This window comes from Acinonyx jubatus, chromosome B2 (assembly GCF_027475565.1).
Source record: "Acinonyx jubatus isolate Ajub_Pintada_27869175 chromosome B2, VMU_Ajub_asm_v1.0, whole genome shotgun sequence".
Classification (NCBI taxonomy): domain Eukaryota; kingdom Metazoa; phylum Chordata; class Mammalia; order Carnivora; family Felidae; genus Acinonyx; species Acinonyx jubatus.
In genome coordinates this window covers 119283304-119309783 of record NC_069385.1, presented here as the reverse complement: position 1 = coordinate 119309783, position 26480 = coordinate 119283304, and the positions used below count along the sequence as shown (strand labels likewise).

General features: G+C 49.9%; 3 protein-coding genes across 4 annotated transcripts in view; 2 read left to right on the top strand and 1 right to left on the bottom strand.

Annotated features, from left to right (window-relative positions):
* C2 (complement C2) overlaps positions 1-13681 on the top strand; it is a 42004-nt gene extending 28323 nt beyond the window's left edge. Inside the window, 17 exon segments of the mRNA XM_027058091.2 lie at positions 2331-2537; positions 3150-3335; positions 5061-5234; positions 5321-5419; positions 5616-5749; positions 6844-6982; positions 7590-7730; positions 8387-8476; positions 11310-11450; positions 11576-11670; positions 11767-11878; positions 11996-12161; positions 12271-12347; positions 12489-12580; positions 12785-12911; positions 13072-13121; positions 13275-13681. Coding sequence (XP_026913892.1) covers positions 2331-2537; positions 3150-3335; positions 5061-5234; positions 5321-5419; positions 5616-5749; positions 6844-6982; positions 7590-7730; positions 8387-8476; positions 11310-11450; positions 11576-11670; positions 11767-11878; positions 11996-12161; positions 12271-12347; positions 12489-12580; positions 12785-12911; positions 13072-13121; positions 13275-13451 — 2207 coding nt within the window. The 3' untranslated portion in view covers positions 13452-13681.
* Positions 13682-13993: 312 nt separating this feature from the next.
* CFB (complement factor B) lies at positions 13994-20421 on the top strand. Its single transcript, XM_015081683.3, has 18 exons — positions 13994-14238; positions 14340-14573; positions 14979-15164; positions 15310-15483; positions 15726-15827; positions 15928-16064; positions 16363-16501; positions 16827-16958; positions 17519-17620; positions 17709-17846; positions 18320-18417; positions 18542-18659; positions 18905-19058; positions 19164-19240; positions 19438-19550; positions 19655-19787; positions 19868-19917; positions 20212-20421. The coding sequence occupies exons 1-18, from the start codon at positions 14175-14177 to the stop codon at positions 20365-20367; spliced, it is 2307 nt and encodes a 768-aa protein (XP_014937169.2). The 5' UTR covers positions 13994-14174; the 3' UTR covers positions 20368-20421.
* Positions 20422-20423: 2 nt separating this feature from the next.
* NELFE (negative elongation factor complex member E) lies at positions 20424-26470 on the bottom strand. Of its 2 annotated transcripts, none has more exons than XM_015081689.3 (11): positions 26298-26470; positions 25774-25856; positions 24297-24366; positions 24048-24193; positions 23482-23556; positions 23322-23359; positions 22791-23134; positions 22527-22671; positions 22318-22372; positions 21967-22069; positions 20424-20735 (listed from the first exon to the last, which is right to left on the bottom strand). In XM_015081689.3, exons 2-11 carry the CDS (start codon positions 25846-25848, stop codon positions 20638-20640), a joined length of 1149 nt encoding a protein of 382 aa, XP_014937175.1. In that variant the 5' UTR covers positions 25849-25856; positions 26298-26470; the 3' UTR covers positions 20424-20637. The 2 variants fall into 2 exon arrangements, with proteins under 2 accessions (XP_014937175.1, XP_053078995.1); XM_053223020.1 differs by lacking the exon at positions 26298-26470 and adding an exon at positions 25956-26265.
* Positions 26471-26480: the final 10 nt, after the last annotated feature.

Sequence of the window (26480 nt, the reverse complement as noted above, 5' to 3'; positions counted from 1 at the left end):
TTTGGGACCCCCAACACCGAGGGTATCATGGTCTTCCTGCATTCAGTCAGTTTTGTCCAAGTGTGAGCCCTATTTTGCATATGTGTTTAGAAGAAGTTATTTGTGTGTATGTATGTATATATGGATATATATATATAATTTTAAATTCTAGTTAACATACAGTGTAATAATGAGTTCAGGAAATAGAATAAATAAAATTTAGTGATTCGTCACTCGCATGTAACACCCAGTACTCATCCCAACAAGTGTCCTTCCTTAATGCCCATTACCCTATTAGCCCATCCACCCACCCAACACCCCTCCAGCAACCCTCAGTTTGTCCTCTGTGAGAGTCTCTTATGGTTTGCCTCCCTCTCTGTTTTTATATTATATTTGCTTCCCTTCCCCTATGTTCGTCTGTTTTGTTTCTTAAATTCCACATATGAGTGAAATCATATAGTATTTGTCTTTCTCTGACTGACTTATTTCGCTTTGCATAATACCCTCCAGTTCCATCCACATAGTTGCAAATGGCAAGATTTTATTCTTTTTGATTGCCGAGTAATACTCCATTGTGTATATATAACACATCTTCTTTAGCCATTCGTCCATCGATGGACATTTGGGCTCTTTCCATACTTTGGCTATTGTCGATAGCACTGCTATAGACATTGGGGTGCATGTGCCCCTTCGAATCAGCATTTTTGGATCCTTTCGGTAAATATTTAGTAGAGCAATTGCTGGGTTATAGGGTAGTTCTATTTTTATTTAAGAAGTTATTTGTAAATCAAAAGAATTTTCACAAACTTAAATGATTACTTCAGAGATGTTTCACATCTATCTGTTTATTTATTTATTTTAAGAGAGAGTGAGCATGTGGTTGCATACGTGTGAGTGAGGGAGGGGCAGGGGGTGGGAGAGAGAAAGAGAGAGAATACCAAACAGGCTTCATGCTCAGTGCAGAGCCCTACTTGGGCTTGATCCCATGACTCAGATCATGACCTGAGCTGAAATCAAGAGTCAGACACTCAACAACTGAGCCACTCAGGTGCTCCATTTCATCCTAATTTTTTTATTTAAAATTTTTACTTATTTATTTATTATTATTATTTTTTTAATGTTTATTTTTTGAGAGAGAGAGAGAGCCCATGTGAATGAGTAGGGGAGGGGCAGAGAGAGAAGGAGAGAGAGGATTTGAAGCAGTCTCTGTGTTAACAGCAGAGAGCCCAATACAGGGCTTGAACTCATGAACTGTGAGATCATGACCTGAGCCGAAGTCAGATGCTTAACCAACTGAGCCACGCAGGCGCCCCTCATCTTTATTTTTAATTGATCTTATTTATTCATATCCCACATTGTTTGACAAAGTATTAAAGAGGCTTCTGTGGATGGGGGGGTAACATGTTAGCTTAGAGTTTCTTTCCTTCCGGCATTTCACACAACTACAGGGTGTAATTTAAAGACATATCCAAAATCCCCAAATACTTTTGTTCCTTTGGGTAACCAATCCCAGACTTATTTATTTTATGAGTGGGAATTTTTTTCTACTGGATTTCCCGTAGAAGTGTTTTACACATCTTGCAGTCTCCAAAACTAAGCATTGATTTCATTTTTACCTCCAGATTTCACTCTAGAGGTTGCAAGGAAGAACAAGATTGTGATTCTTCCAATTTATCAAGACTGTCTGAGAAAATTAGCCTCCATTCCTTGGAGATTTATGTTCAAGAACACAGTGCTGTCCCAGGCTCTCAGGAAATAAAGTCCACTTGGACACCCAAGAGAAAACTGAAACTTGACTTAAATAAACAATTTTGCAATATCTTGGATGGTTTGTGGGTTTGCGTGCTTGAGACGACGCATGCAAGAGCATGCGTGTGTGCGTGTGTGTGTGTGAGGGGTGTGCAGGCTGAGAGCGGTAGGAAAAGCTTATAGTGCAGATCAACTGACTAGGATATATGGGGATTAGGGAGATGGGTAAGGGCTTCACCCTCTCAGCTCAGTCTCCAATCCCTGATTTTTTTCCATGCTAAGAGCACATCCCCCTTGCCACTCCCTAGTTGTCCTTCTCTGGCAGCAAATAAAGCAGCTGCTGAGCCAGCTCTGGGTTTCGGGAAGTCAGATGACCTTTTCCCTCTGCGTGCTCTCTGCCTCTCTCTGCCTCAAGGTGGACACCATGGACCCACTGATGGCTTTCCTTTGCCTGTTGTCCCTGTACCCAGGTAGGAGCAGGGGAGGGGAATGCTGGGGTCCCTGTGCTGCCCAGGTTGAGTTCCCACTTGTAAATGGACAATCTCTCTTGCTTTCCTTTTCTCATCTTTTCTCCATTTCTGTGTTGTGTCCCACACTCACAGGCTTGGCTGCAGCCACCCCCTCCTGCCCTCAGAACGTGAATATCTCCGGTGGCACTTTCACCCTCAGCCATGGCTGGGCCCCTGGGAGTGTCCTCACCTACTCCTGTCCCGTGGGCCGCTACCCAGTCCCAGCATCGCGGCTGTGCAAGAGCAACGGACGGTGGCAGACCCTGAGATCCACCCAGCTGACAAAGGCGGTCTGCAAACGTGAGGCTCTCTGTGGGCCTTGCTTAGGGTGCCCACCAGTGGCTTCTCCAGATCTTCCATTTAGGAGTTGCTCAGGGTGGGGCTTACCCTGACTAGGTGATGTGCAGGGATGGCCGAGATGCTTTTCCATGGGGCTTTTCAACATAGTGGGAAAATGCCCATTGTCCATAGCAAGGTGTTAGAGGAAGACTTTGATGGAGATTGTGGGGTACTAAAGCCGGATTTTTTTAAACACTTGGGATGATTTTTTTTTTTTTAATATTTAACAATTGACTGCATAGTCCCAATCATTCAGAATATGTGCCGGAGTCCCTTGTCATGCCAGGTGTTACGCCTTTGATTGTCCACTTGTGGGACATCTGAGGACCTCAGGGGAGAGGCTGGGGTGACCATGCCCTCAGAGGGCTGAGAGAAGTGGTTATTTATCAATCTATTAGGTTGAACTGTGTGAAATTGCCAAAATTCAACCAATTGCCACAAGCAGCGATTTCACATACAACAACCCAATATTTTGACAACCAGTTGGCTATTCCCATGCACCCAAAATGAGCATCCCTCAGCCCAGGTGTTATCCATCCATGCCTATATTCTCATTCCCTTCTTTCCCTCCAGCTGTTCGCTGTCCAGGTCCTGTTTCCTTTGAGAATGGCATGTTCACCCCACGGCTCGGGTCTTACCCTGTGGGTGGCAACCTGAGCTTCGAGTGTGAGGACGGCTTCACACTGCGGGGCTCGCCTGTGCGCCAGTGTCGCCCCAATGGCATGTGGGATGGGGAGACAGCTGTGTGTGACAATGGTGGTGAGTGCCCTGACTGATGGCTGTATGGCGGCTGGGGTCTCCTGGGAAACTTGGAGTAAGATGTGTGCCCGGGGGGCCTCTGTGGGGACAGGGGCCTCGTGTTTCCGATGCCAAAATAATATTTCCTGAATTTTGGTAAATTGAGGTCTACAGGTCACACATCACCAGCCTGCAGGGAGCCTGGCTGAGGCAGGTGGTGCTAAGCCTCGGATCCGACATGAAGGCTTCACACACTCTGTCCAGCTTTTCCAAATACCTCAAAGCAAGACTAGTGCTGTGCTTAGTGCCTGCCCCTGCTGCCAGTTTGGGCCCAAGCCTGGCTCTGACTTGGGCAGCCTTTGGCCAGGTTATTTAACCTCTCAGTGCCCCAATTTTCACATCTAAAATGGAGATAGTAAGAGTGGCCACCAGATGAGGTTGCCATGTGGATTAAGTGAGTTGATGTTAGTAAGTGTCTAGAAGAGTCCCTGGGGTCTGGTAAGTGACACATATACTTTTGTCATGGTTATTACTGGCCCTGTCAATGGTGGGGAGGCTCTGCTTGATAGAAGTGGGGCTCCCAGGAGTCTCTGGAGCCACATTGCCTGTGGGTTTTGGGAGCTTCCTGGATGATAGTTCTGAGCACATAATACAGAAGACACGGAGTCCACGAGATGGTAGGACCATACCGTGACCCAGTGGGCCAGCCATTGGCTCTCTACTTATATTCATGACTCTGCCAAATAGCCATTGATTCAAACATAAATAGAATCGATTTGAAAATTGAGGTGCAATCTACCTAAAGTGTACAAATCTTAAGTATTCAGCTCTGTGAGCTTTTGCACATGTACCCACCAGTATAATCACCATTCAAGGTAGAGAACACGTCCAGCAAAGTAGGAGGCTCCTCCTGTCCACTGCTGACAGCAGGGTCACCACTCTGACTTCTGTCCCCATAATTTATTTTAGTTCATTCTTACATTTCATACAAGTGGAATCATATAGAATATGTTCTTTTGGCATCTGGCTTCCTTTACTCAACATTCTGCCCGTGAGATTTATCCGTTTGTTATTTTTTATTGCTGTGTAGTTTCCTTATACAAATAGATTATAATTTATTTACGCATTCTCTTGTTGATGGGCATTGGGGATCTTTCCAGTTTGGGGCTATTATAAGTAAAGCTCTATGAGCGTCCTTATACTGCTGGTGCACATATGAACTTTCTTCTCTTGAGCATGTTGTCTAGGAGTGGAATTGTCCACTCGCAGATTGGCATTTGTTTAGTTTTGGTAGAGGCTCCAGCAATGTATCTGAGTGCTGGTTGCCTGACATCCTCTCTGACACTTGGAATTATCTAAGTTTTAGCCATCTTGGTGGGTGTGTAGTGATGCCTCACTGTGGTTTATGAAGTGCAAATAGTATCTGTGGTGGTGTAGGGCTTGTCAGCTAGCATCTTCCCTGGGGCTCTGGGACGGATGCAGGCTGAGTCCCTGGGTTGGGACTGGGATGCTTTAGCTGGCATCTGAGGCCACTGAGTTCTAAACATTTTGCCCTATTAAGATTTTCCACACATACCCTTGGGAAGCACAGTTGTGGTGTCTCCCAAGGATGAGGCCAAATGACCCACAGAGCCTCCACAGGTCTGGAGAGGAGGAAGAGCCCCGAGGGAGAAAGTGGGTGAGCGGGGCCAAAAAGCTGAGGAGGGGTGCCCCTGCTCACTGCCATCTTCCTTTGTTCACTCACAGCTGGCTACTGCCCCAACCCGGGCATCTCGGTGGGCGCCGTGCGGACAGGGTCTCGTTTCGGCCTTGGAGACAAAGTCACCTACCGCTGCTCCTCAAATCTGGTGCTGACCGGGTCTGCGGAGCGGGAGTGCCAGAGTAATGGGGTCTGGAGTGGGACGGAACCCATATGCCGCCGTGAGTAGCCAGCTGCCCTGACCCTCCAGAGATTCCCTGGGCATCCTACCCCTGACTCTGAGTGACCCCAGGGGCTCTTCCCACAGAGCCCTACTCTTATGACTTTCCTGAGGATGTGGCCCCTGCCCTGGGTGCCTCCTTGTCCCACCTACTTGGAGCCACCAATCCCACTCAGAAGAGAAAAAGTGAGTGTTTGGGGTGGGGACAGTAGGGTGCTGGGCCTGGGATTGGAGGAGCAGTCTTCCCAGAAGATGCTCAGAGCTTCCAGAAAGCTCAGTGGCGGCTGAACTGACTGGAGGGGAGGCAGGGAGGCCCTATCCCTTAGCAAGAGGGCTGGTGGGAGGTGACGATGTGAATCAACCCCTTCCATGTTTCTCACAGAAAGCGTGGGCCGTAAAATCCAAATCCAGCGCTCTGGTCACCTGAACCTCTACCTGCTCCTGGATGCCTCTCAGAGTGTGGCCGAAGATGACTTTCACATCTTCAAGGAGAGCGCCAGTCTCATGGTGGACAGGGTCAGGAAATCGGAGTCTGTTTACAGAGGAGGCCTTCCTATGCCACTGTCTCTCTCTGGTTCCTTCCCTTCCTCAGAGTCCCACTTACAGCCCACTTCCTCCAAAAAGCCCTCCTAGAGTATGGGGTGGATTCAATTTATAGGATCGCACAAACACTCCTGGGATACTTACTATGTGTCAGGCACTGTGCTGGGTGCTGGGTGCTGGGGGACATCAAAGATGAACAAGGCTGAGGTCCTACTTCCCAGGAATGCATCATCTAGAATGGTGGTCTCCACAGAAGGGTATACAAAATAATCCAGTGCGGTATGGTACACAAGTACTGGTATCCTTGTTGAATAATTTCAATTTAAATTAAACCGATAACTTAATATTTAAGATTTTCCTTTAAAAATACCAAATTTTTAAATATTTAAAATGTGTATAATATATTTGAGTGGCATGCTTTATAAATATGAGTCACTTTTTATAAATATATATACCTATATTTAGATATGTGCTCAAAATGTTTTTAATGATGAGATCCATGAACAGGAGAGTTTGGAAGCCACTTAGTATAGATTCTTTGCCAGCACTTTGCCTGGTAACTTTTCACAATAGTTTATGTAGATATATGTTTTCCTTCCCACCTACAGTAAACAAGGCAGTTTACCTACAGTAAACAAGGCAGTTTTTATGCTCCTTAGAGTCTCTTAAGATCTGTAGTATCTCACTAAGCTGTGGGGCAGCAAAATCTGCCAGTTAGAGAAGTGCCTCAGATTCATGTGGACAGGTGCAAATTCGACCTCCACTTCGCACCAGTGGTGTGATCTGGGGCAAGGCAATAAGCTTCAATGTCCTCATCTGTAAAATAGGGCCTTCTCACCCCCTCCCAGAATTGATGTAAGGATGCATGAGGAGTGAGTGAGCCTATCAAAGACAGTAGATGGTCCACAAATGTCAGTTTCCTGGCTCCCTGCAATCAGCAGTCTCTTAGTAAGTGACTACTTGTGGCCCTTGCCTCTGTCAGCCTTGGTCCAGGCTCTCTGCCTCCTCTGGAACCTTGGCTTGCTCTCTAACCCTCTCTTCTTTGGCCTCTCACTTGCCCTCCACAGATTTTCAGCTTTGAGATCAATGTGAGTGTCGCCATAATCACCTTTGCATCAAAGCCCAAAATCATCATGTCTGTTCTGCACGACAACTCGAGGGATGCGACTGAAGTGATCAACAGTCTGGACAATGTCAACTATAAAGGTACAGGTGTCATCAAATGAAGGCGATGAGGCAGGGGGGAGGATAAGCTGTCTGCGCCTGCAAAGAGATTCGGGACAAATTAGAGAGCGAGGCCTTTTGGTGACATTCAAGTCTCAGGGCTCTGGGGCTCAGGTTCCTCAGGTGGGGATAGCTTCCAAGTCAGGTTCGTGGTGGCCGACTCCCAGCTCCCACCAGCTCATGGCTTACTCTAATGTGCTACATGTCCAAATCCTTCACACAGGTCTTTGGCTCCTTCCTCATGCCAGAACTACATGGGCTGGCTTTCTTGGCTCACCACTGGAGTCTCCCCCATGTCATTATGAAACTACCCGGGTGGTAGAGACCAGATGGCTACAACCACCCAGGTTCCTTGGAAACTCCATCTTTGAATCTTGAGAGTATAGAGTGGCCACTGGGTTATGCAGTCTATCTAAGGGGAAAGGTTTTTAATGTTTGAACAGGCAATGATGCCAAACCTTTGGCTAGCTAAGGTCCGAGTTTATCAAGCCAGTTGATAAATGCATTTCCAATGGTTGGGAGAAGAGAGTGATTCCCTTCTCCCAGGTGGGAAGTGTTTAAGACAGTCCTTCCTCTTCACATAATCCAGACCATGAAAATGGAACTGGGACAAACACCTATGCAGCTTTAGATAGTGTCCATATCATGATGAATAACCAGATGCAACGCCTTGGAATGAGCACGGCGGCCTGGCAGGAAATCCGACATGCCATCATCCTCCTGACAGATGGTGAGTATGGTCATCTCTGCGAGTGAGTCTGGCACAGTGGAAGGAGCACCAATGTAGTGTCAGGACACCTGCATTCTGGCTCTCCCTCTGCCACTTTGGGACTAAGTTTCTTGTTTGTGTAGTAGAAATAGTGTTGATGGTGACAATGGAATGACAATGATGATGATGATAGTCATAGCTGCCCTCCTTCCCTTACACAATGTTTATGGACAGCAATTGAAGTACTTTGTGTAAAAGTGCTTTGTGATTACAAATATCAATTATTGTTACTACCTGGGAGGTTGCCTTGAGTCAGCTGGTGGGGGAGGGGGTTGGCTTTGGGGCAGGAATGTCAAGGCGCACAGATAGGACAGACTGTGTAGTGGCTCTGGGCTATGCCATTTATCTCTTGATCGTGTCCATAGAACTTGGTTTTCTTGCCTGTATAATTAGGATACCTACACTACCTGAGGTTTCAGGAGAATCAAATGAGATACAGTTTATGAAGCTCCTGGCCCAGTGCCTGGAATGTAGAGAATTTCAGTAAATAACATATCTTGAAACACACGCGGGAAGTGGTAAAGGTTGAGATTCCCAGGCTGAATGCCCACTCCTCCGAGACTATGGGGAGTCCGGACATACACCCCAGATGGACAATTCTTTTCCCTCCGTTCTAGGAAAGTCTAACATGGGTGGCTCCCCCAAGCTGGCTGTTGACAATATCAAAGAGATCTTGAACATCAACCAGCAGAGGAACGACTACCTGGGTGAGCCTCTACCCTGCCCCTAGCTGTGCTGCCCCTGCAGGGCACAAGTTGGGCAGCCAGCAGTCTGATCCACACCTTGGCTTTGTTTCCAGTGAGACCCCAGGCTGTGTCGTTCTGTGTGAAGGCAGCTTAGAGTCATACCGGACAATCTGGAGTCAAATGGCCCCGAAGTTTTAGCCTTTGAGCCTTGGTTTCATCTTGGGTTGGCCGTGGCTGTGGGCAGTTTCTGCATTTGCAGAAACTAGAGGGGGAGGGTGCTAGGACCTACTAGCACCTACCTCAGAGGCAAATAGGGGCGAATGCTCAGCTCTTACCTGGTACAGGGGAACAGTGTATGTGAGTGGCCACTGCCACCATTGTGGCCATGAACCTCTCCAGAGAGGAAAAAGGCCTGGATTCCTTGTAGGGACTGTCCCTGGCATTTCCTCTTTCAGGGGTACAGATAACTCATGCTTTGGCAGTTGTAGGTTTGAAAGGAATAATTCCTCAGGTTCAGACTAAACACAAATTGCACTGATATTTGACCAGAAAAGAATTTCAGACAGAAGTGCTCTGGATAAGTGAGGATTATCTTTTGAGCCTCCAAGTTTCACTTTCCCCTTGGGTCCTCTCTTTCTTGTTCATGCCACCAACCCTGCCTGCCCAGTAGGGGCAAGCGGATTCCTTTTTAAAACTCTAGCTTCGGGAAGGCAAAGCCCAAACTCTCCTCCCAAACTCCTTAGCGTCACTGGGCTAGAGCTAAATGCTCAAAACACCTTATTGAAAAGAAGCAGGAATTGAAGGGACGTAGTCACAGAAAACACATGGACATAATTGTCCAACCCTCACAGTGACCACTTCTGGCCTGCCTGAGGATAGATTGCTTCCTGAGAAAAGCCTTATCCCCCAGTCTATCTGAGCATCTCACTCTTTGCATGCCATCCAGGATCCTCTGGGAGTCAAAAATGGCCAAAAGGGGTGCAAAGTGTCGTAGACTCTGGGTCTAAAGTTCTCTCTTGTCTAGCAAAAGAATGGGACGCAGGATTGAAAGTGAGAGATGGTTAATGTCCGGGAAAAGACCAGAGCCCTGAATAAGGTCCTTGCCCCATTTTTATTAGGATCAGAAGGCTTACAAACATGGCAATGGATGTGCACAAAGAGACAATGAATCTGTGAACATTAACTTGTGGACGTGAGGGAAAGGGGGTCTTGAGGATATTAGTGGTTGGGGGTTTGGGTTAATACAAAACAAAATCCGGGTGCCAGACAGTCGGGAGGAGGGTTGTTTACAGCCGATGTGAGGCAGCACCTCTGTTTATCTTAGCTAGCCTAGGGAATGAGACAGGTAGGACAAATAACCTCAGGGTTGACAAGGCACCTTTTCTTTTGTTAGCCATCTCTGCTCTGGGCTGCTTTGCCTGCAGTGCAGTGGTCCATAGTCCAATTCACCAGTTTACCTAACCCGGCCCTATCCTTCTGTGAAAGCAGCTTTCTGCTATAGTACTAAATTTGGGGTGCTTTCACCCTGAATATCTAATCTTGTTCATTTCGTATTCCTATGTATTGGGCACCTTTGTGCCGTTTCTATTTCAGGCCTTTGCCTCTATTTTGGGGGCTTTGCACCCCTATTTTGTGGTACCTTCGCACCACCCTATTTCTGGCACCTTTGCACCTCCTTATTCTCAAGGTGCCTTTGCACCCCCCTATTCTTGGGGTGTCAATCTGGTTTACCCAAACTCGGGTGTGAGCACTTTATGACTTTGTATTTCTTTATGCCTTGTCAACCCATTGGTGTAAGCCCAGGGGATTCCTAAGCTTATGTCCCACAGCAAAGCATGGGGGAAGACTGGAGTCTGTGGGCCACCACCCCAAGGCAGCTCTGACTGGCACCCATGCTGGCTGGGAGGGAGGGCACGGATGATTGTGTGGGTCCAAATTCTCCAGTGGGAAGAGATGGCTCCAGGCCCCTCTCTCAGAGCCTACACTTTACAGAGGAACCAGATCTGAAGTTTTGCCTCCATGCATGCTCATGAGCTCCTTATTCAGTCATATAAATGTGCTTACTGAAAGTCTCTCCTGGACACCATTCTAAGGATGCAGCTGTGAACAAAACAGACAAAAATATCTTGCTGGGGTTGTCATCCTGGAGGGGCCATGTATTAGTCTTCTAGGCCCGCTGCAACCACAAGCTTGGCGTGGCTTAAAATAACAGAAACTTATTCTCTCACATTCAGAATCCTAGAAGTCCAAAATCAAGGTTATCAGAAGGGCCCTGCTCCCTCTGGAGGCTTTAGGCAAAGACTATTTCCAAATAAGGTCACATTGACAGGTACTAGGGGTTAGGACTTGAATATATCTCTTTGAAGGACACAATTCTACCCACTGTAGGCATTAAACAAGACAAATAAGGAAACTATATGGCATGGTAGATAGTGACACATGTCAAGGTATAAAATGGAGCAGAGAGGGAATGGAATTGTCTGAGGCATTGCAGTTTTAGACAAGGATCCCAGGGAAGGCCTTGCTGAGATGGTGACATTTGAGTCAAGACTTGAAAAGGTAAGAAAGTGAGCCATGGGGACAGCCTGAGAAGGAGTGAACCAGGCAGACGCATAGCTTATACAAAAGGCCTGGGGTGGGAGTGTGCTTGCAAATTTGTGGAACTTTGAGGAGGCTCTATGGAAGGGAGTGAAGGGTGAGGAGTGGTAGGAAGTGAGTTCAGATAGGTAGTAGGGGGTGAGGGTCCAGCTCATTTAGGGCTTTGTAGGACCCAGTAAATTCCAAATGATAGTTTCCTGTCTCACAGGGTAGCCCTTCAGCCACTAGATTCTGGTGATTTCCTTCTTCTCATCAGACATCTATGCCATTGGGGTGGGCAAGCTGGATGTGGACTGGAAAGAGCTGAATGAACTGGGGTCCAAGAAGGATGGTGAGCGCCATGCCTTCATTCTACAGGACACAAATGCTCTGTACCAGGTCTTTGAGCACATGCTGGGTGAGTGCGCTTTGCCCTCTTCAGAGTGGGGTGGGTGGTGAGGAGCCAGCAAGAGCTCCAGGTGGGGAACGTGCTCACAGTGCCCCTCACATACCTCTTTCCCCCTTTGCTCCCAATACCCACAGATGTCTCCAAGCTCACAGACACCATCTGTGGGGTGGGGAACATGTCAGCCAATGCCTCTGCCCAGGAGAGGACACCCTGGCATGTCACTATTAAGGTACCAGGAAGGAGGGATGGGGCTTGGGTCCCAGAGGTGGAAGAAGCCATGGGCCAGAGACATAGCAGTTCCTGAAGATCACCTGTTTCCCTGCAGCCTAAGAGCCAGGAGACCTGCCGGGGGGCCCTCATCTCAGACCAATGGGTCCTGACAGCTGCTCACTGCTTCCGCCATGCTGAGAACAGCTCTCTGTGGAGGGTCAATGTGGGTAAGGCAAGGCCCACACCAGGTTCCTGAGCCCATGGCCAGGGCTGTCACCCTTTGTTCCTAGTCCCTGGCCCCTTCAGGGGCCCTGGGCCAGCCTAATCTGCCATATTATTCACAGGGGATCCTAACTCCCAGTGGGGCAAAGAGTTCAGTATTGAGAAGGCCGTGATCTCCTCGGGGTTTGATGTCTTTGCCAAAAAGAATCAGGGAATCTTGGAGTTCTATGGTGATGACATTGCCCTGTTGAAGCTGGCCCAGAAAGTGAAGATGTCCACCCATGCCAGGTGCTGGAGTCTGGGATGAGAGGGCATCCTCTGGGGGAGAGTGCTCTGGGGATACCCAGAGGAGGGGACATAGAGAATGCGCCTGTGTGACCCTTGTCCTTCTCCCCAGGCCCATTTGCCTTCCCTGCACAGTGGAGGCAAATCTGGCTCTGCGGAGACCTCCAGGCAGCACCTGCCGAGACCATGGTGAGTGCTGGGGCTTAGGGTGCATGAGGAGCTAGGACCAGGGCTTAGGAGTGATGACATGGGCTGTGCAACAGCCCCCAATCTGGAGCCTGGATGCTGGGTAAAGGGACCAGCACCACACCCCTTTCTCCTTGACCACAGAAAGTGAACTTCTGAACAAACTGAGTGTTCCTGCTCATTTTGTGGCCTTGAATGGGAGCAAACTGAACATTAACCTCAAGACGGGGACAGAGGTGAGGATCTCAAGTCTGGGATGCTGCGGGGGAATGGGACTCCTCTGTGGCAGCTCCTCAAAAGTCTCTCTTTGTCCCTTCCTCCTCCAGCTCTGGCCGCTTTCTCCATCTGACCCTGTGTTACCCCTCCTCCAGGCCTAGTTGAACTTCTCGGTGTCCCCTGGGACTGCTCATTCTCTCCTCTCTGTTCCACCCCTGCCACAGTGGACAAGCTGCATCCAGGTCGTCTCCCAAGACAGAACCACGTTCCCTGACTTGACGGATGTCAGAGAGGTGGTGACAGACCAGTTCCTATGCAGTGGAACCGAGAATGATGACAATCCCTGCAGGGGTGAGCCCCTCCTACCCCCACCCACGAGCCTGGATTCCTGAGGGAAAGTCCACCAATGTCCCTGTGACCAGCATGCATGCCAGGGCACTGGTGCACTGCCCTGATAACAAGGGAGCAGGGTGAGTCAGGATGACAGTTTCTTGCCCCTCCTTTCTGACAGGAGAATCTGGGGGAGCAGTTTTCCTTGAGCGGAGATACAGATTTTTTCAGGTGAGGAGAGAAGGGGGAAGGAAGCTCATGGGACTCGGGCTACAGAATCTTGACCTTGAAGGAGGCTGAGGGAGGCCTTTGGATGAGCCAGGGAGGTTGAAGCTTGGAGCTGGGGCTGTGACAGCCTCCCACCCCATTCTCTCCTTCTTCCAGGTGGGCCTGGTGAGTTGGGGTCTCTACAACCCCTGTGGCAACAGCAATAAAAACTACCGCCAAAAGGCCCCCAGGGGCAAGATCCCACCACCACGAGATTTTCACATCAATCTCTTTCGCCTACAGCCCTGGCTGAGGCAGCACCTGGAGGGTATCTTGAACTTTTTGCCCCTCTAATTGTGGTTACTGACTCCTCTGTTGTCTTGCCAGCATCTGTCAGTCTCCCACTCTTGAACTTCTATCAGACCCCATGACCTATCTATGCTCCCAGTTCTAGGACTCCGTGCAGCACATCCAAGCTGCGGAAACCCCAGGGCCCCACCCTCTGCTGTGCTTGGCTCACTCTCCTTTCATTTTCATGTGGAATTTCCCAGTTTTGAAATTAATAAAAATTGATGATTTCCTCATCTGTCTGTGTCTCTGCCTGGGGGCTGGCCAGGGGGCAGAGGATTCCAGAATGATTCCAGGAACAACAGGGAGGCAGGTCAGAGACCCTGCTGGACAAACAGTGGGTGGACTCTGCTCCATAACAGAGTCAACAGGGAGTGAGCCAGCCTTATTTCTGGTCCCTAAGGGGGTGGTCTGGGATTACTGGGGAGGAACTGGAGCTGAGAGGTATTGAAAGGGTAGGGCTTATGCAGTTCCTATTTCCTTGACTGGCACCTCGGTGGGGGCCCTCCCACCTGGACATTCCGGAAAGTGATGTGGGTAGGTGGGGTTAGCCACAGGTGCCAGAACACAGATTGCATAAAAGGCTGGAGGTTGTGGGGGGCAGGGGAAGGGTGTGCGACCAGGCCCAGGTCTGAAGTTTGTTTGGACATCAAGCCAGCAGACAGGCAGCACAAGCCGGGATAGACCATCTTGTCCCCATACCTGGTTTCTCTCCTGCCTTCCATCGCTATGGGGAGCAGTCTCAGCCCCCAACTCTGCCTGGTATTCTTGGTGCTGGGCCTCTTGTCTGGAGGTAAGAGAGAGGGTCACCACTCCCCCCCCCCCCACTTCCTGCTGCCCCCAGTATTCCTCCTTGGCCTTGGGAGGCTGGGCTTCATCAGCCTTTTTCTTTAGGTGGGAGCATACCACCATTGACTGTGGTTGGGCCCCAAGGCTCCTGCTCTCTGGAAGGAGTAGAGATCAAAGGTGGCTCCTTCAGGCTTCTCAAGGAGGGCCAGGCACTGGAGTATGTGTGTCCCTCTGGCTTCTACCCATACCCTGTGCAGATTCGTACCTGCAGATCCACAGGGTCCTGGAGCACCCTGCGGACCCAAGACCAAAAGATTGTCAAGACGGCAGAATGCAGAGGTTGGAGGGCAGTGAGGGTGGGTACGGGTCAATGGAGGGGTGGAACAGGTGGTGACCAGGGGCCAGACTAGCATACTATTAGAGTTGCATTGAGGCCAGGCAGGTTAGCAGGGGGAGCTGAGCAAACACAGGAGCTGTCTAGGGCTGAAGGAGGGAGAGAGGGAGGAGGAAGGGAGTGAATCTTCACTGAGCATCTACCCTGTGTCAGGCAACCCTGGCAGTAAAAAGAACACTCAGAAATTGGAAGCGAGGAGAAGCAGGAGCCATCATAGGTTGAGCGTTGATGCTGTCTGTGGGACCAAGAAGGCACTGTTTCTCTGTGACAGGGTCTCTGAGACCAGGAGGGAAACTCTCAAGTGAAGCCCTTCCTTCTCAGTAACTTCTACTTGTCTCCCTCCCCCAAAGCAATTCGCTGCCCAAGACCACAGGGATTTGAGAATGGGGAATACTGGCCCCGGACCCCCTACTACAATTTGAGCGATGAGATCTCTTTCCGCTGCTATGATGGCTACACTCTCCGGGGCTCTGCCAATCGCACCTGCCAAGCAACTGGTCGGTGGGATGGACAAACAGCCATCTGCGATGATGGAGGTGAGAAGCGTCCCCTCCCCTGGTGATGGTGTCTTCTCCCTGACCATGTTCCAGCCTGAGGAACAAGCACCACAACTCTTGTGCTCTACCGTGCCATCTGGGCCTCAGGATTTGGCCCTCACCTCCATGTTTCATGCTTCTGCAGCGGGGTACTGCCCTAACCCAGGCATCCCCCTTGGCACAAGGAAGGTGGGCAACCACTATCGCCTTGAAGACAGAGTCACCTACTACTGCAACCGGGGTCTCACCCTTCGTGGATCCCAGCAGCGAACATGCCAGGAAGGTGGCTCTTGGAGTGGAACAGAACCTTCCTGCCAAGGTGACTCTTGACCCATGCCCGGGGTCAAATCCTGCTCTTTTATCTTCATATCCCTACACCAGTTCCCCCTAATGCAACCCAACTCCTTCCTCACTTCTAAACCTGCCTGTAGAACTTCCTCCACTACTGAGCCCTTCCCATCCTGGAAACCCACCATCCCACCTCACTGGCCACTGTGTCTCTGACCCTCACACCCTTGCCAACACCCCCAGACATTTTACCTGATTTCTGACCTCTCCCAGACTCCTTTATGTATGACATCCCCGAAGAGGTAGCCGAAGCCTTCCTGTCTTCCCTGACGGAGACCATTGAAGGAGTAGATGCTGAGGATGGGCATAGCCCAGGTTTGGAGGCAGAGAGGGGAGGGAGGCAGGAAATTGGGGGAGGATGAAGGGCCAGGAGAACCATGCATGCTGGAGCCTGAATTTCTCTGGTGGCACCCAGGGGAACAACAGAAGAGGAAGATTATCCTGGACCCCTCGGGCTCCATGAACATCTATCTGGTGTTGGATGCATCAGACAGCATTGGGATCGGCAACTTCACAAGGGCCAAGAACTGTCTCAAAGACTTCATTGAGAAGGTGGGCCCCCTTCCCCCCTGAATGTGAACTCACTGCCCAGCCAGGACTAGTTCCCTGATGTTTCCAGACCCTCTGAGACACAAGGTCCCAGAAAACCTCTGGTCCTATTCTGTCCTCCTTCCCTTCCTTTTACTGGAAGCAGTTTCTTGACTTTTAACCCAATCATCCATCAGCCTCAGGGTGATCAGTCAGCCCTTGAGTCTCTGACTGTAACTTTCCCTGTCCCAGAAAAGCTGCTGACCTCTCCCAACCATAGTATTCTTTCAATGCCATGACCCGTTGCTCCCCTAACCCACAGGTGGCAAGTTATGGGGTGAAGCCAAAATATGGTCTAGTGACCTATGCTACAGTCCCCAAAATTTTGATCAGAGTGTCCGATGAAAACAGCAGCGATGCAGACTGGGTTACAAGGGCAATCGACAATATCAACTATGAAGGTCAGAGGTTAGGGAAGGGACTGGTGGGGAGTTCACTTTGGGGTCAGAGAAGTCAAAAGGTTCAGGGTTGTTGTGAGGAGGAGGTAGTGAGACCAAGTGGGAAGCAGGGTGGACCACTTTGCAGTCTATGGTTGGACAGCAGGCTCATTGAGGAATATGGATTACTGGGAACTTGGGGGCTGAGAAGGTCACTTTGTGGTCAAAGGGAAGTCAGCGGGGTGACAACTCAAAAAACTGAAAAATGTGGTATCTCAGTTGTGATAGGCCTTGAATGTTCATAGATGACTTGGAAGACCAGGCAAGGTGAGATCTTCCTTTTTCACAGATCACAAGTTGAAGGCAGGCACTAACACCAAGAAGGCCCTCCAGGCAATTTACAACATGATGAGCTGGCCGGGGAACCAACCCCCTGAAGGCTGGAACCGCACCCGCCACGTCATCATTCTCATGACTGATGGTCAGAAGGGACCTTTTCCTGCCCCAGGCTTCCCACCCTTTCATACCAGTGTATGGCTGTTTGGTCCACATGTAACACTAGACTCATGGTTGGGGCTCTGAGCAGCACTGAGGGCCCCAACCATGTTGATCTTTCCTGTGACCCTTTACAAGGAGACACCCTTCTTAAGTCTCTCTGTCACTTCCATCCCCTTAACCTGCTTACCCAGGGGTACCTGGGTGGTGTGGTTGGTTGGGCTGAATTCGGCTCAGGTCATGATCCTGCTCAGGTCATGCAGTTCGTGAGTTGGAGCCTGGTTGTCAGGCTTGGTGCTGATATCTCAGAGCCTATAGCCTGCTTCAGATTCTGTGTCTCCCTCTCTCTGCCCCTCCCCCACTCTCTCTCAAAAATGAATAAACATTAAAAAAAATTTTAAATTAAAAAGCTGAAATTTTACCTTCAGCCATTAAAAACAAAAAACAACCTGCTTACCCAGCCATGTGTCACTACTAGCCAATTTATCTTCCTTGACCCTCTTCTTTACTTGCCTCTCACCTTCACGGTCCCTGTCTCTTCTGCAGGCTTGCACAACATGGGTGGGGACCCAGTCTCTGTCATTCATGAGATCCGGAGCTTGCTGGACATTGGGAGGGATCGCAAAAACCTAAGGGAGGATTATCTGGGTGAGTTTTTGGCCTTGGACCCAGCACCTTGCTTTCTCAGCTCCTGCCCCCAGGGCTTGGACACTCACCCTCCCTTTTTCTCCCTCAGATGTCTATGTGTTTGGGGTTGGGCCTCTGGTGAACCAAGAGAACATCAATGCTTTGGCTTCCAAGAAGGATAAAGAACAACATGTGTTCAAAGTCAAGGACATGGAAGACCTGGAAGATGTTTTCAAACAAATGCTTGGTAGGAAGATACCAGGAGGGTATAAAGAGGTCAGGAAGTCCCCCAGGTATCCCAAGGTCACTCATACTTCCTCTCCTCCTGAAGCCTTGGCAGTCTGGGATGGCTTTCTCATTGCTCCTTCTCTACCTCAGTCACACTCTGGTCTCCTGGCACTATCCACTTCCTGATCTTAGAATCACCGAGTTCTGAACAACTTTGGAGATCTTGTCAAGTCTCTCATTTCACAGATGTGCAAAGTGAGGCCAAGAGCAGCCCAGGCACAGCAAGCAAGCGTTGGGCCTGAAAACAGCCAGGTCTCCCAACTCTTAGTTCCAACTTTTTTTCACTATACTGCCACAGTTCCTTGCCCCCAATGTAAGAAAACAAATGCCCCTTTCTTTTCCTTATGGGCTTCTGCTCCTCATAGCTGTGTAGGTGGGCCTCCCCGAAAGGCCGAGCATCCCAGGTTTCAGCACATTCTCCTTTCTTGTTAGATGAAACCCGGACTCTGGGACTCTGTGGAATGGTTTGGGAGCACAAGAAAGGTAGTGATTACCACAAGCAACCGTGGCAGGCCAAGATCTCAGTCACTGTAAGCACAGCTTCCTGGTGGTGGGGACCTGTGGGAGGTGAGGTCAGGTGGAATGGGGGTAGGGGAAGGGCAAAATGTGGTGTTTGTAGAAGTTAAGCTTTCCCCCCTGCCATTCTGTTCCCAGCGCCCTTTGAAAGGACATGAGACCTGTATGGGGGCCGTGGTGTCTGAGTACTACGTGCTGACAGCAGCACACTGTTTCACGGTGGATGATCGGAATCATTCAATCAAGGTCAGCGTGGGTAAGGATGCAGTGAATCAATCCTGAGCTTCAGCTGTGCTCCCTGGGCAACACCTTCTACTTCCTCAGGAGCCCACTCTTCCGACCCCCCCCCCTCCCCTGGTCCTCAAAGCAGCCCCCTCCCTTGCACACTGGGCTGCTTGAGGGCAGGGCAGAAGACTTGGGAGTTAGGAAGAATGTGGAGCCAGAAGCAGGAGGCTGCCCAGAGAAGTAGGATGTCCTGACATACCCGCTCTCCTACCTTAGGAGGGATGAAGCAGGACTTGGAAATAGATAAAGTCCTATTTCACCCTAACTACGACATCAATGGGAAAAAAGCAGAAGGCATTCCTGAATTTTATGACTACGATGTGGCCCTTATCAGACTCAAGGAGAAGCTCAAGTATGGCCAGACTCTCAGGTGAGCCCTCTGAATCCCTGAGGAGAAAAGTCTGGGCAAATTGGGGCTACAGGCCTGGGGCAGGTCAAGTCTGCTGTCCCTGAGTTTCCCCATCTCCCTTAACAGGCCTATTTGTCTCCCCTGCACCCAGGGAACAAATCAAGCTTTGAGGCTTCCACTGTCAACCACCTGCCAGCAACAGAGTAAGACATTCAGGGAAAGTAGCACAAGGGAATGATGCCAAGAGACAAGTGGGGCATGACAGGGTGCTGCAGGAGCCAGCCTGGTCTCCAGCCCACAGAAAAGGGTTGAAGGACATTTGCTGAGTGACAAAGGCAATAGAGAGATGGTGGGGGGGCAGAGAGAGTGCTAAAATGACCCCTACTGTCCATTTGTCCAGTGGAAGAGCTGCTCCCTGCAAAGGATGTCAAAGCTCTGTTTGTGTCAGAGTTGTCCAAAGATAGGAAGAAGTCAATGATTCGGAAGGAGGTCTACATCAAGAACGGGGAAAAGGTGAGGAATATGGGATCCTAAGCAGGTCCTCTAGGCCCCAATTCTTCCTAAGCATGCTCTGTTTATCACCCCTTTCTCCTCCGTGCTTTATACCTCACCTACAGAAATCCAGCTGTGAGAGAGATGCTCAATATGCCCCAGGCTATGACAAAGTCAAGGACATCTCTAAAGTGGTCACCCCCAGGTTCCTTTGCACTGGAGGGGTGGATCCCTATACTGACCCCAACACTTGCAAAGGTAAGAGAAGGCTCTTTGGTTGTGCTACATGTTCCTAAAGCCCAAGAATCGTTTTCCCTACAGCCTCTCCTCTCCTGTAGGTGATTCTGGTGGTCCCCTGATTATTCATAAGAGGAGTCGCTTCATTCAAGTGAGTTTCCCCTCTCCTGTCTGTGGGGAGATGCCAAGTGGTCAGCATGGGCCCTAAAGCAGGAAAGTTCAACACATGTGGCTGGAAAGGGAAGGACAGAGCCTGCCTCCTTACATCTACTTCTTGAAATGGCTGGGTTGGGGCAATGTCTGGCCTGTGTGCTAGAGCGCAGGACTGAGCTGGGTCCCCAGTCTAATTCTAGGTCAACTCAGATGCACTTGGGAGTAGTTGAGCTTCCTGGGATTAGGAAGGAATTCTACCAGATGATTGGTGGCGTCCCCTTGCCCTCTCCAGGTTGGTGTGATCAGCTGGGGTGTAGTGGATGTCTGCAAAGACCAGAGGCGGTGGCGGCAGGTACCTGCTCATGCCCGAGACTTTCACATCAACCTCTTCCAAGTGCTGCCCTGGCTCAGGGAGAAACTCAAAGAAGAGGATTTGGATTTTCTATAAGGGATTTCCTGCTGGAAAGGGGGATGAGATCAAATTAAAACAGCTGCGACAATACCTGTGTTCAAGATCCTTTTGGGGTAAGGGGGAGGGGAACGTGCACTGGCCATGTGTTACAACTGAGATAAAATCTAACAGCCGTTTTTAAAGGCTCAACCCCAATCCCAAGTGCTGAAAAACCAGAGGCTGAGGGAGATGTGTGAGCTTCCACCTCAGTGTTTTACTGAGACCAGTGTTGGCGCAGATGAGGCACACGGAATCCAGCTCCATTCCCTAGAAGCCATCCACAAGGTTCTCCTTGTAGACATCATCACTGTAGACAATCTGGGTCCTCTTGTCCCGGTGGCAACCCTTAGGGCTGTTCTGGACAGCTAGGGAGGGAGGAAAGGATTGGTTAAGGTCTGAAGCATTGCATCTGAGCACTGGTGAGGCCAGAGGCTCAGAGTCTGACCAGCTCACTCCTTGCCTTTGGCCCTTGGAAGCCCAATTTCAATGCTGCCCTCTGGTGGCCAGGCTGGCCTGTCCCCTTTGGCTCCCTTAGGCCAACCCATCCCCATGGCAAGGAGCACATGCTGTTATTGTGGCACGTGCAGATACTCCAAGGAATGTTTTGTTCTTAGAACAGCTCCCAAAGGTAATCGTTGTGATAACTGAATGATGTTAACCCACTACATCAAAATATTAAAAATTAGAAGATCTCTGTAGCCCTTTGTTGACATGTTAGTCATTTCTTGTTCCTTCTTTTAGTTTGGAGGGCCACTCTTGCTCTGAACGCCCCTTTCTGCCTAACTCCTTTGCCAGGAAAGCCAACAGGTATAGTGGGCTATTCACACTAAGAAATGCTACTAGCCTCAATAGGGGAGCTCATTCTGGGTGTGGCTTTGGCCTAAAACATTCTTCGAGCCTCAGGTTGTTCCTTCCCCTTTTTTTCCTCCCTACATCGACATGTCCCTCTTGCATCTCATCTCGGAGGATTCTATCCCTGCCATTCTGGGACTACAGTCACTCACCCCACACCAGCTTCCATTCTCTTGGATCTTTGTACCTTGACACTTCTATCACTACCCAGGTTCCATAGTTTGTGTTCTTTGGTTTTAATGGCCTCTGATGCTGCTCCCTGAATATCCCCCAGGCCCAGGCCTGCGTAATTTTTTTCTTCAAATTCAATCTTCCCTGAGATTACTACCATTTCGCAGCCACTCTGTGATACAGAGGACTGTGATCCATGTTTTCAGTCCTCACTTCACACACAAGTTCCAGATCTCTAATTTCAGATGCTTATTTTATAAAGCCAACTATACTCCATCTCAAAATAAACACGGTCATGTTCACTAACCTCACTCACTAACCTCACTCACTTCCACTTTCTTCCCTGTTCCAGTTATTACTGCTTCGGGAGTTGTTCTCAATCCTTCTCTCTCCTTCACACTAAGAAATCTTCCTCCATCTCTAACTGACAGAGAGTCTGACAATTCTCATTCCCATGGCCTCCACACAGATCCAGACATCTATCAACTCTAGGGAATCCTGGGACATGCAGGGGAGCAAAGAGAGGAGGCGAGCTGTGGGAAACAGGATGAAAGAGGAAGAATCCATTCTTACCAAGGGAGCCCCAGACAGACTTGCCAGTGGCAGCGTCCAGCATGGGCTGTTTGCGGGCAATGCTGACTTTGAGCTGTACGGACTCCACCTGGGTCCCATTGAGCTGGGGAAGAAGAGGGGTGGAGGTAAAGGATGGGGGGGAGGGGGGAACATTACAGACAAAGAAAAGGAGAATTTTCAAGAGTTGCCATCCTAGGAACAGACTAAGGATCTAAGAATACATTTCTTGTGTGGATAGAAAAAGACTTCCTCTATCAAGAGGAAATGATTTCCTCCTGGCTCCCAGTGTTTTAAAGAGAAAACATGAGGATGGCAGTAGGGATGGGAAGAATAGGTCTGGGAAGTCCCAACCTCAGCAACGGCCTGATCTGCTGATTCCATCTTTTCATAGGTGACGAAGGCACAGCTAGGATGAGAGAAAACAGGATCAGTAGAGGGCCTATGGGCTCTTGTGGACCCAACCAAACCCAGTGCTCATAGGCCACCGGAGATAGGCTGGTGTTCTCCCTCAAACCCAGGTCCTCCCAGGACTTATCATCTTGTCCCACTACCATCCTTACTTTCTGGGTGGGTCCATGGAGAGGTCAATGATGTTTCCAAAGGGAGAGAAGGCCCCACGGAGGAGGGTGGGTGTCATGTCCTCTCCATACACATAGAGAGTATTCCCCTTCCGAGGGGCCCTGCGTTCAGGGAACGAGTCCGACCCTGTGGGGTCAGGAGTCACAGTCACAACGTGCAACCCATCTCAGGCTCCACTTTAAGAGGCCACTTTAGTGGGACCTGCCTAAATCCTTTCACTTTTCCTACCAGCCCAGATCACTCACTGCGGAAAGGGCCCTCTCGTTCTCGATCGCGGTCCCTGTCCCGATCGCGGTCCCTGTCCCGATCGCGGTCCCGTTCCCGATCTCGGTCTCGATCCCGTTCCCGATCTCGGTCTCTGTCTCGGTCTCGATCCCGTTCCCGATCTCGGTCTCGGTCTCTGTCTCGGTTCCGCTCACGACTGTGGTCCCGGCTGCGGCTTCGGGGAGGGGAGGCTGAGGAGCGGGCACCACCACGTTCTTCATAGCCCCAGTCAAAACTTCGAGGAGGACCGTCACCAGCCCCTGGGCCCTCTGCCTCTTCCCCATCTGGCCCTAGTTCCCGAAGCCGATCACTGGAAGACACAAAACTGGGGAGAGGCAGACAGTGAGGATCAAAGGGGCCCTTTACTTCATCTTCCCAGACCCTGTGGAGACTCAACACTCCCTCTGCAGCCCCAGATCCTTCCACTCCAGCCCTAAACCTCCCAAGGATCCAGGCAATTGACCTCCCCTACTCCCCCAATTGGGACTCAGTCCTCTCTCTAGCTCTCTAACCTCTCATACAGAGATTTCCTCTGGGGCCGTCTGGATGACTGCAAAAGAAACCAAGGACAGTTAAGATGAGTCCTAGTTGATGGCATGTGACCCCAAATATGTGGGTCTCTCATTTTCCTCATTCCCCAACCTCTCAGGGACAGAGAGTTGAGAACCATACCTCCTGCAGATCGTCGTCAGCAGATATGCTTCTCTGGAACGGCTGGAAAGTGGGGACTGGCCCCTTCTCAGGGTCCTGGGAAGGTCGTAGAGGTCTACTTCAATGTGAGAGCAGAAGGCTGCCTAACCATGGGACAGAAGGGATTCCTCTTCCCTCACCCTCTTCTTGGCTTTCCTCTGGCCTTTTATCCTCCCTTTTAATTCCTTTGCGCATTTATTATTTGATTATGTGGTGTTTTTCATAAGCGACCTAATATATATATATATAGAGAGTATTTAGCTTATCTGTACATTTCTTGGACCTGCTGACATCTTCAACCTGTTCAACTTCTCAGAACAACAAGACCCAGGAGCTCGAATATGTGCCACAGAATGTATGAGATACGGAATTTGGAAGTCAGTCAGTGTCTTCACATTTTACAGATAAGAAACCTGAAACTCGGACTGGTACGACAATTTTCCCAGAACTGAATAGGCATTACTTTCCCCCTAAATGTTACCTCCACTCCAACTTGGAAGGACCCCTCTGAAGTCAAGGGTCCCCTGAACAATCCTGCATGTGCTCACCTTTAACTTCCCCTCTAGGGTTCGAGAACGTTTGAAGCCCGAGTTCTTGGTCTCGGCCTTGATGGCACTGATGGCTCCTGACTTCACCAGCTGCTTTGCCTGCTCTGTTGCCGTGGCTGTGTCCACCACAGGCTGCTCTGACAGTGCTGGAGTGGTGAGGGAAGGAGGCATTATTTTGGCCACGCTCTGAGAGAGGTCAGCGCCATGTTGCCCATTTCCAGTCTATCCCCAGTTCCCCCCGTCACTCACAGCGTTTCACACCGCCTTGGCTGGCTGTGCTGCTACTACTTTGCTTCTTCAGAGCCAACAATGCCTTTTTCTGGGAACGAGAGCGAGAAGAGAGGGGTTGGTGAGGACCAGTCCCTGGCTAGGTCCTCTCCCAAGGTCCCTGGACACTTCACTCCAGGGGATGCCTTTCTCAGAAAACAATGCAAATGGTGTCCCTGGAGTGGTGCACTGAGGCAGCCCTACCACTCACACATGATTCACTGGATCATCTACAATACCAGCGATACGTAATCTAGCCAAACCATTGTATCCAGAGGCTTTCCCAAGCCTCAGTTTTTGAAGTGGAAGAAAAGGAATTTGACCATGGACCAGAACCCTAAGATATGAGCTATAAGTAAGCATAAGCCTACATGCCTTTCTCAGGGGGCTTCATCCATTCATTCCCTGCATATTTAACAAGGACACGCCATTACTTTGTAACAGGGGTATGCAAGAGTACGAGACATTGTTCCTCCCCTTAAGAAGTTTACAGTCTGAGAAATAAGACCATTAGACACAATTATCAAGAGCGATCGTAAGAGGCGCAAATTGCTTGTAGCTGAGAGCAAATAAGATTATCTGATGCCAAATGACTATTAAACTGGACCCTGGGTAGAAACTATGCAAAACAGATTGAAAGAAAAGGGCATTTTAGACAAAGAACACAGACTGGAAAAGATGTGGAAATAAGAAGGCTTTGGGAATGTATGTTTTGGGACTAGTGAATAGTTCTACCTGACTAGAAAGAGATGCCAAGGTAAGGCTGTATTGTATAGACAATGGGAAACCACTGACAGGTTTTGAGAAAAAGAGAGACAGAGTTTTTTTGATTTCCGTGGTTCACTTTAATAAGAGTGAAGGAAGTCTGTCCAAAAACATACTGAGCAGCTTCTTGAGAAACCATTACAACAGACTACGTGAGCGTCAGCAAAAACCTGATCTACGGAATACGCGGGAAAAAATAAACAAAAGACATTACTTCAGAGTAAGAATCAAGAAGACTTGGCAAACGTTTGGCCATGCAAATAGTGAGATGTCAGAGAGGAGATTTTGATTCCAAACACATGGGAAAACTGAATATAGTCAGTCCTATATGGAAGATCAAGAAAAGGAACTAAGTTAGAATAGATAGAAAGATGATAGCTAGCTGCAACACTGGGAATCTGCAGGCTATCAGCAAGAGCTCGGATAGAATTGAAAAAACAAACCTGGAGATTACCACCCCTGTGGTGGTACTAAAAGCCATGGAAAAGTTAGACAACTCGATGGCAGAATACACAGAAAAGAGAGAAGGCATACATCAAGACTTGGGAAGAGCCCCCTTGTGAGGCTTCGCGGAGAGGAGGTATGTCTCCAGGTATGAGCTGGAAGAACCCCCCATCCCTCACACTCACCCCAGGTGTTCTCAAGAGTGTAGAGTCTGTGAAAGGTTGGGCCACGCCCCCACACACTCCCTCACCTTTTTCTTGAGTTTGTTGAATTTCTTCTGCAGAGCCTCCTCCTCCTCGCTCAGTCCGGGGGGTATCACCAACATGGTGGCTCCTGGTTCAGGGGCAGGGCCCAAGACATCTTTCTCCACTGTCACCGCCCAGGGTTCACACGCCGTCCACACTGCACCCAACCACACCCTTCCAGGCCTACCTACTCCTGTCTTTTGCCTCTCCCTACCCCTTGCTTAAACCAGGCTGCCATCCAAGCCCCCGCTCGTCGGATTCAACCAGCATTCCCTCTTCTCTCCAGGAATCACGGCCACCAGCGCCTTGAGGGACCAAGTGGCCCGGGAAGGGAGAAGCACCCCTTCCGTCGCCAAGACGATGGCATCAGACACCCCCTACCCCCGCTGGGGTTAGTATGGCAACCGCGGGTTCCAAACGGTACAGGAGGCAGTGGAACCCCCGCAGCGCTCTCAGAGCAACGAAAAGGGGAAGAAGAGAGAAGGAGCTCGTTAAAAAGGGGCGAAGGGTGAGAAGGAGAACACCTTACCTGAGGGGGCGGTAACCGGGGTCCCACGGTCTCGGGCGGCGCCCGCGCGGGCAACGGAGAGCTGGCTCAGAGCGATGACGTCACGAGGGGTGGAGAACGCGGTAACCAAGACGGCTCAAGGCTACACACTTCCGCCCGGCACTTCCCCGGCTCAGGTCAGCCTCTCGGTAGCGCTCATCCCCA

Coding starts and splice junctions, on each gene's coding strand:
- CFB (XM_015081683.3), top strand. CDS start 14,175: ATGGGGAGCAGTCTCAGCCCCCAACTCTGCCTGGTATTCTTGGTGCTG. Junction 15,828..15,927: donor TGAGGATGGGCATAGCCCAG/GTTTGGAGGCAG, acceptor GGTGGCACCCAG/GGGAACAACAGAAGAGGAAG. Junction 19,059..19,163: donor AAGTATGGCCAGACTCTCAG/GTGAGCCCTCTG, acceptor CTCCCTTAACAG/GCCTATTTGTCTCCCCTGCA.
- NELFE (XM_015081689.3), bottom strand. CDS start 25,848: ATGTTGGTGATACCCCCCGGACTGAGCGAGGAGGAGGAGGCTCTGCAG. Junction 23,360..23,481: donor CTGACGACGATCTGCAGGAG/GTATGGTTCTCA, acceptor TTTCTTTTGCAG/TCATCCAGACGGCCCCAGAG. Junction 22,373..22,526: donor TCCATGGACCCACCCAGAAA/GTAAGGATGGTA, acceptor CTCTCATCCTAG/CTGTGCCTTCGTCACCTATG.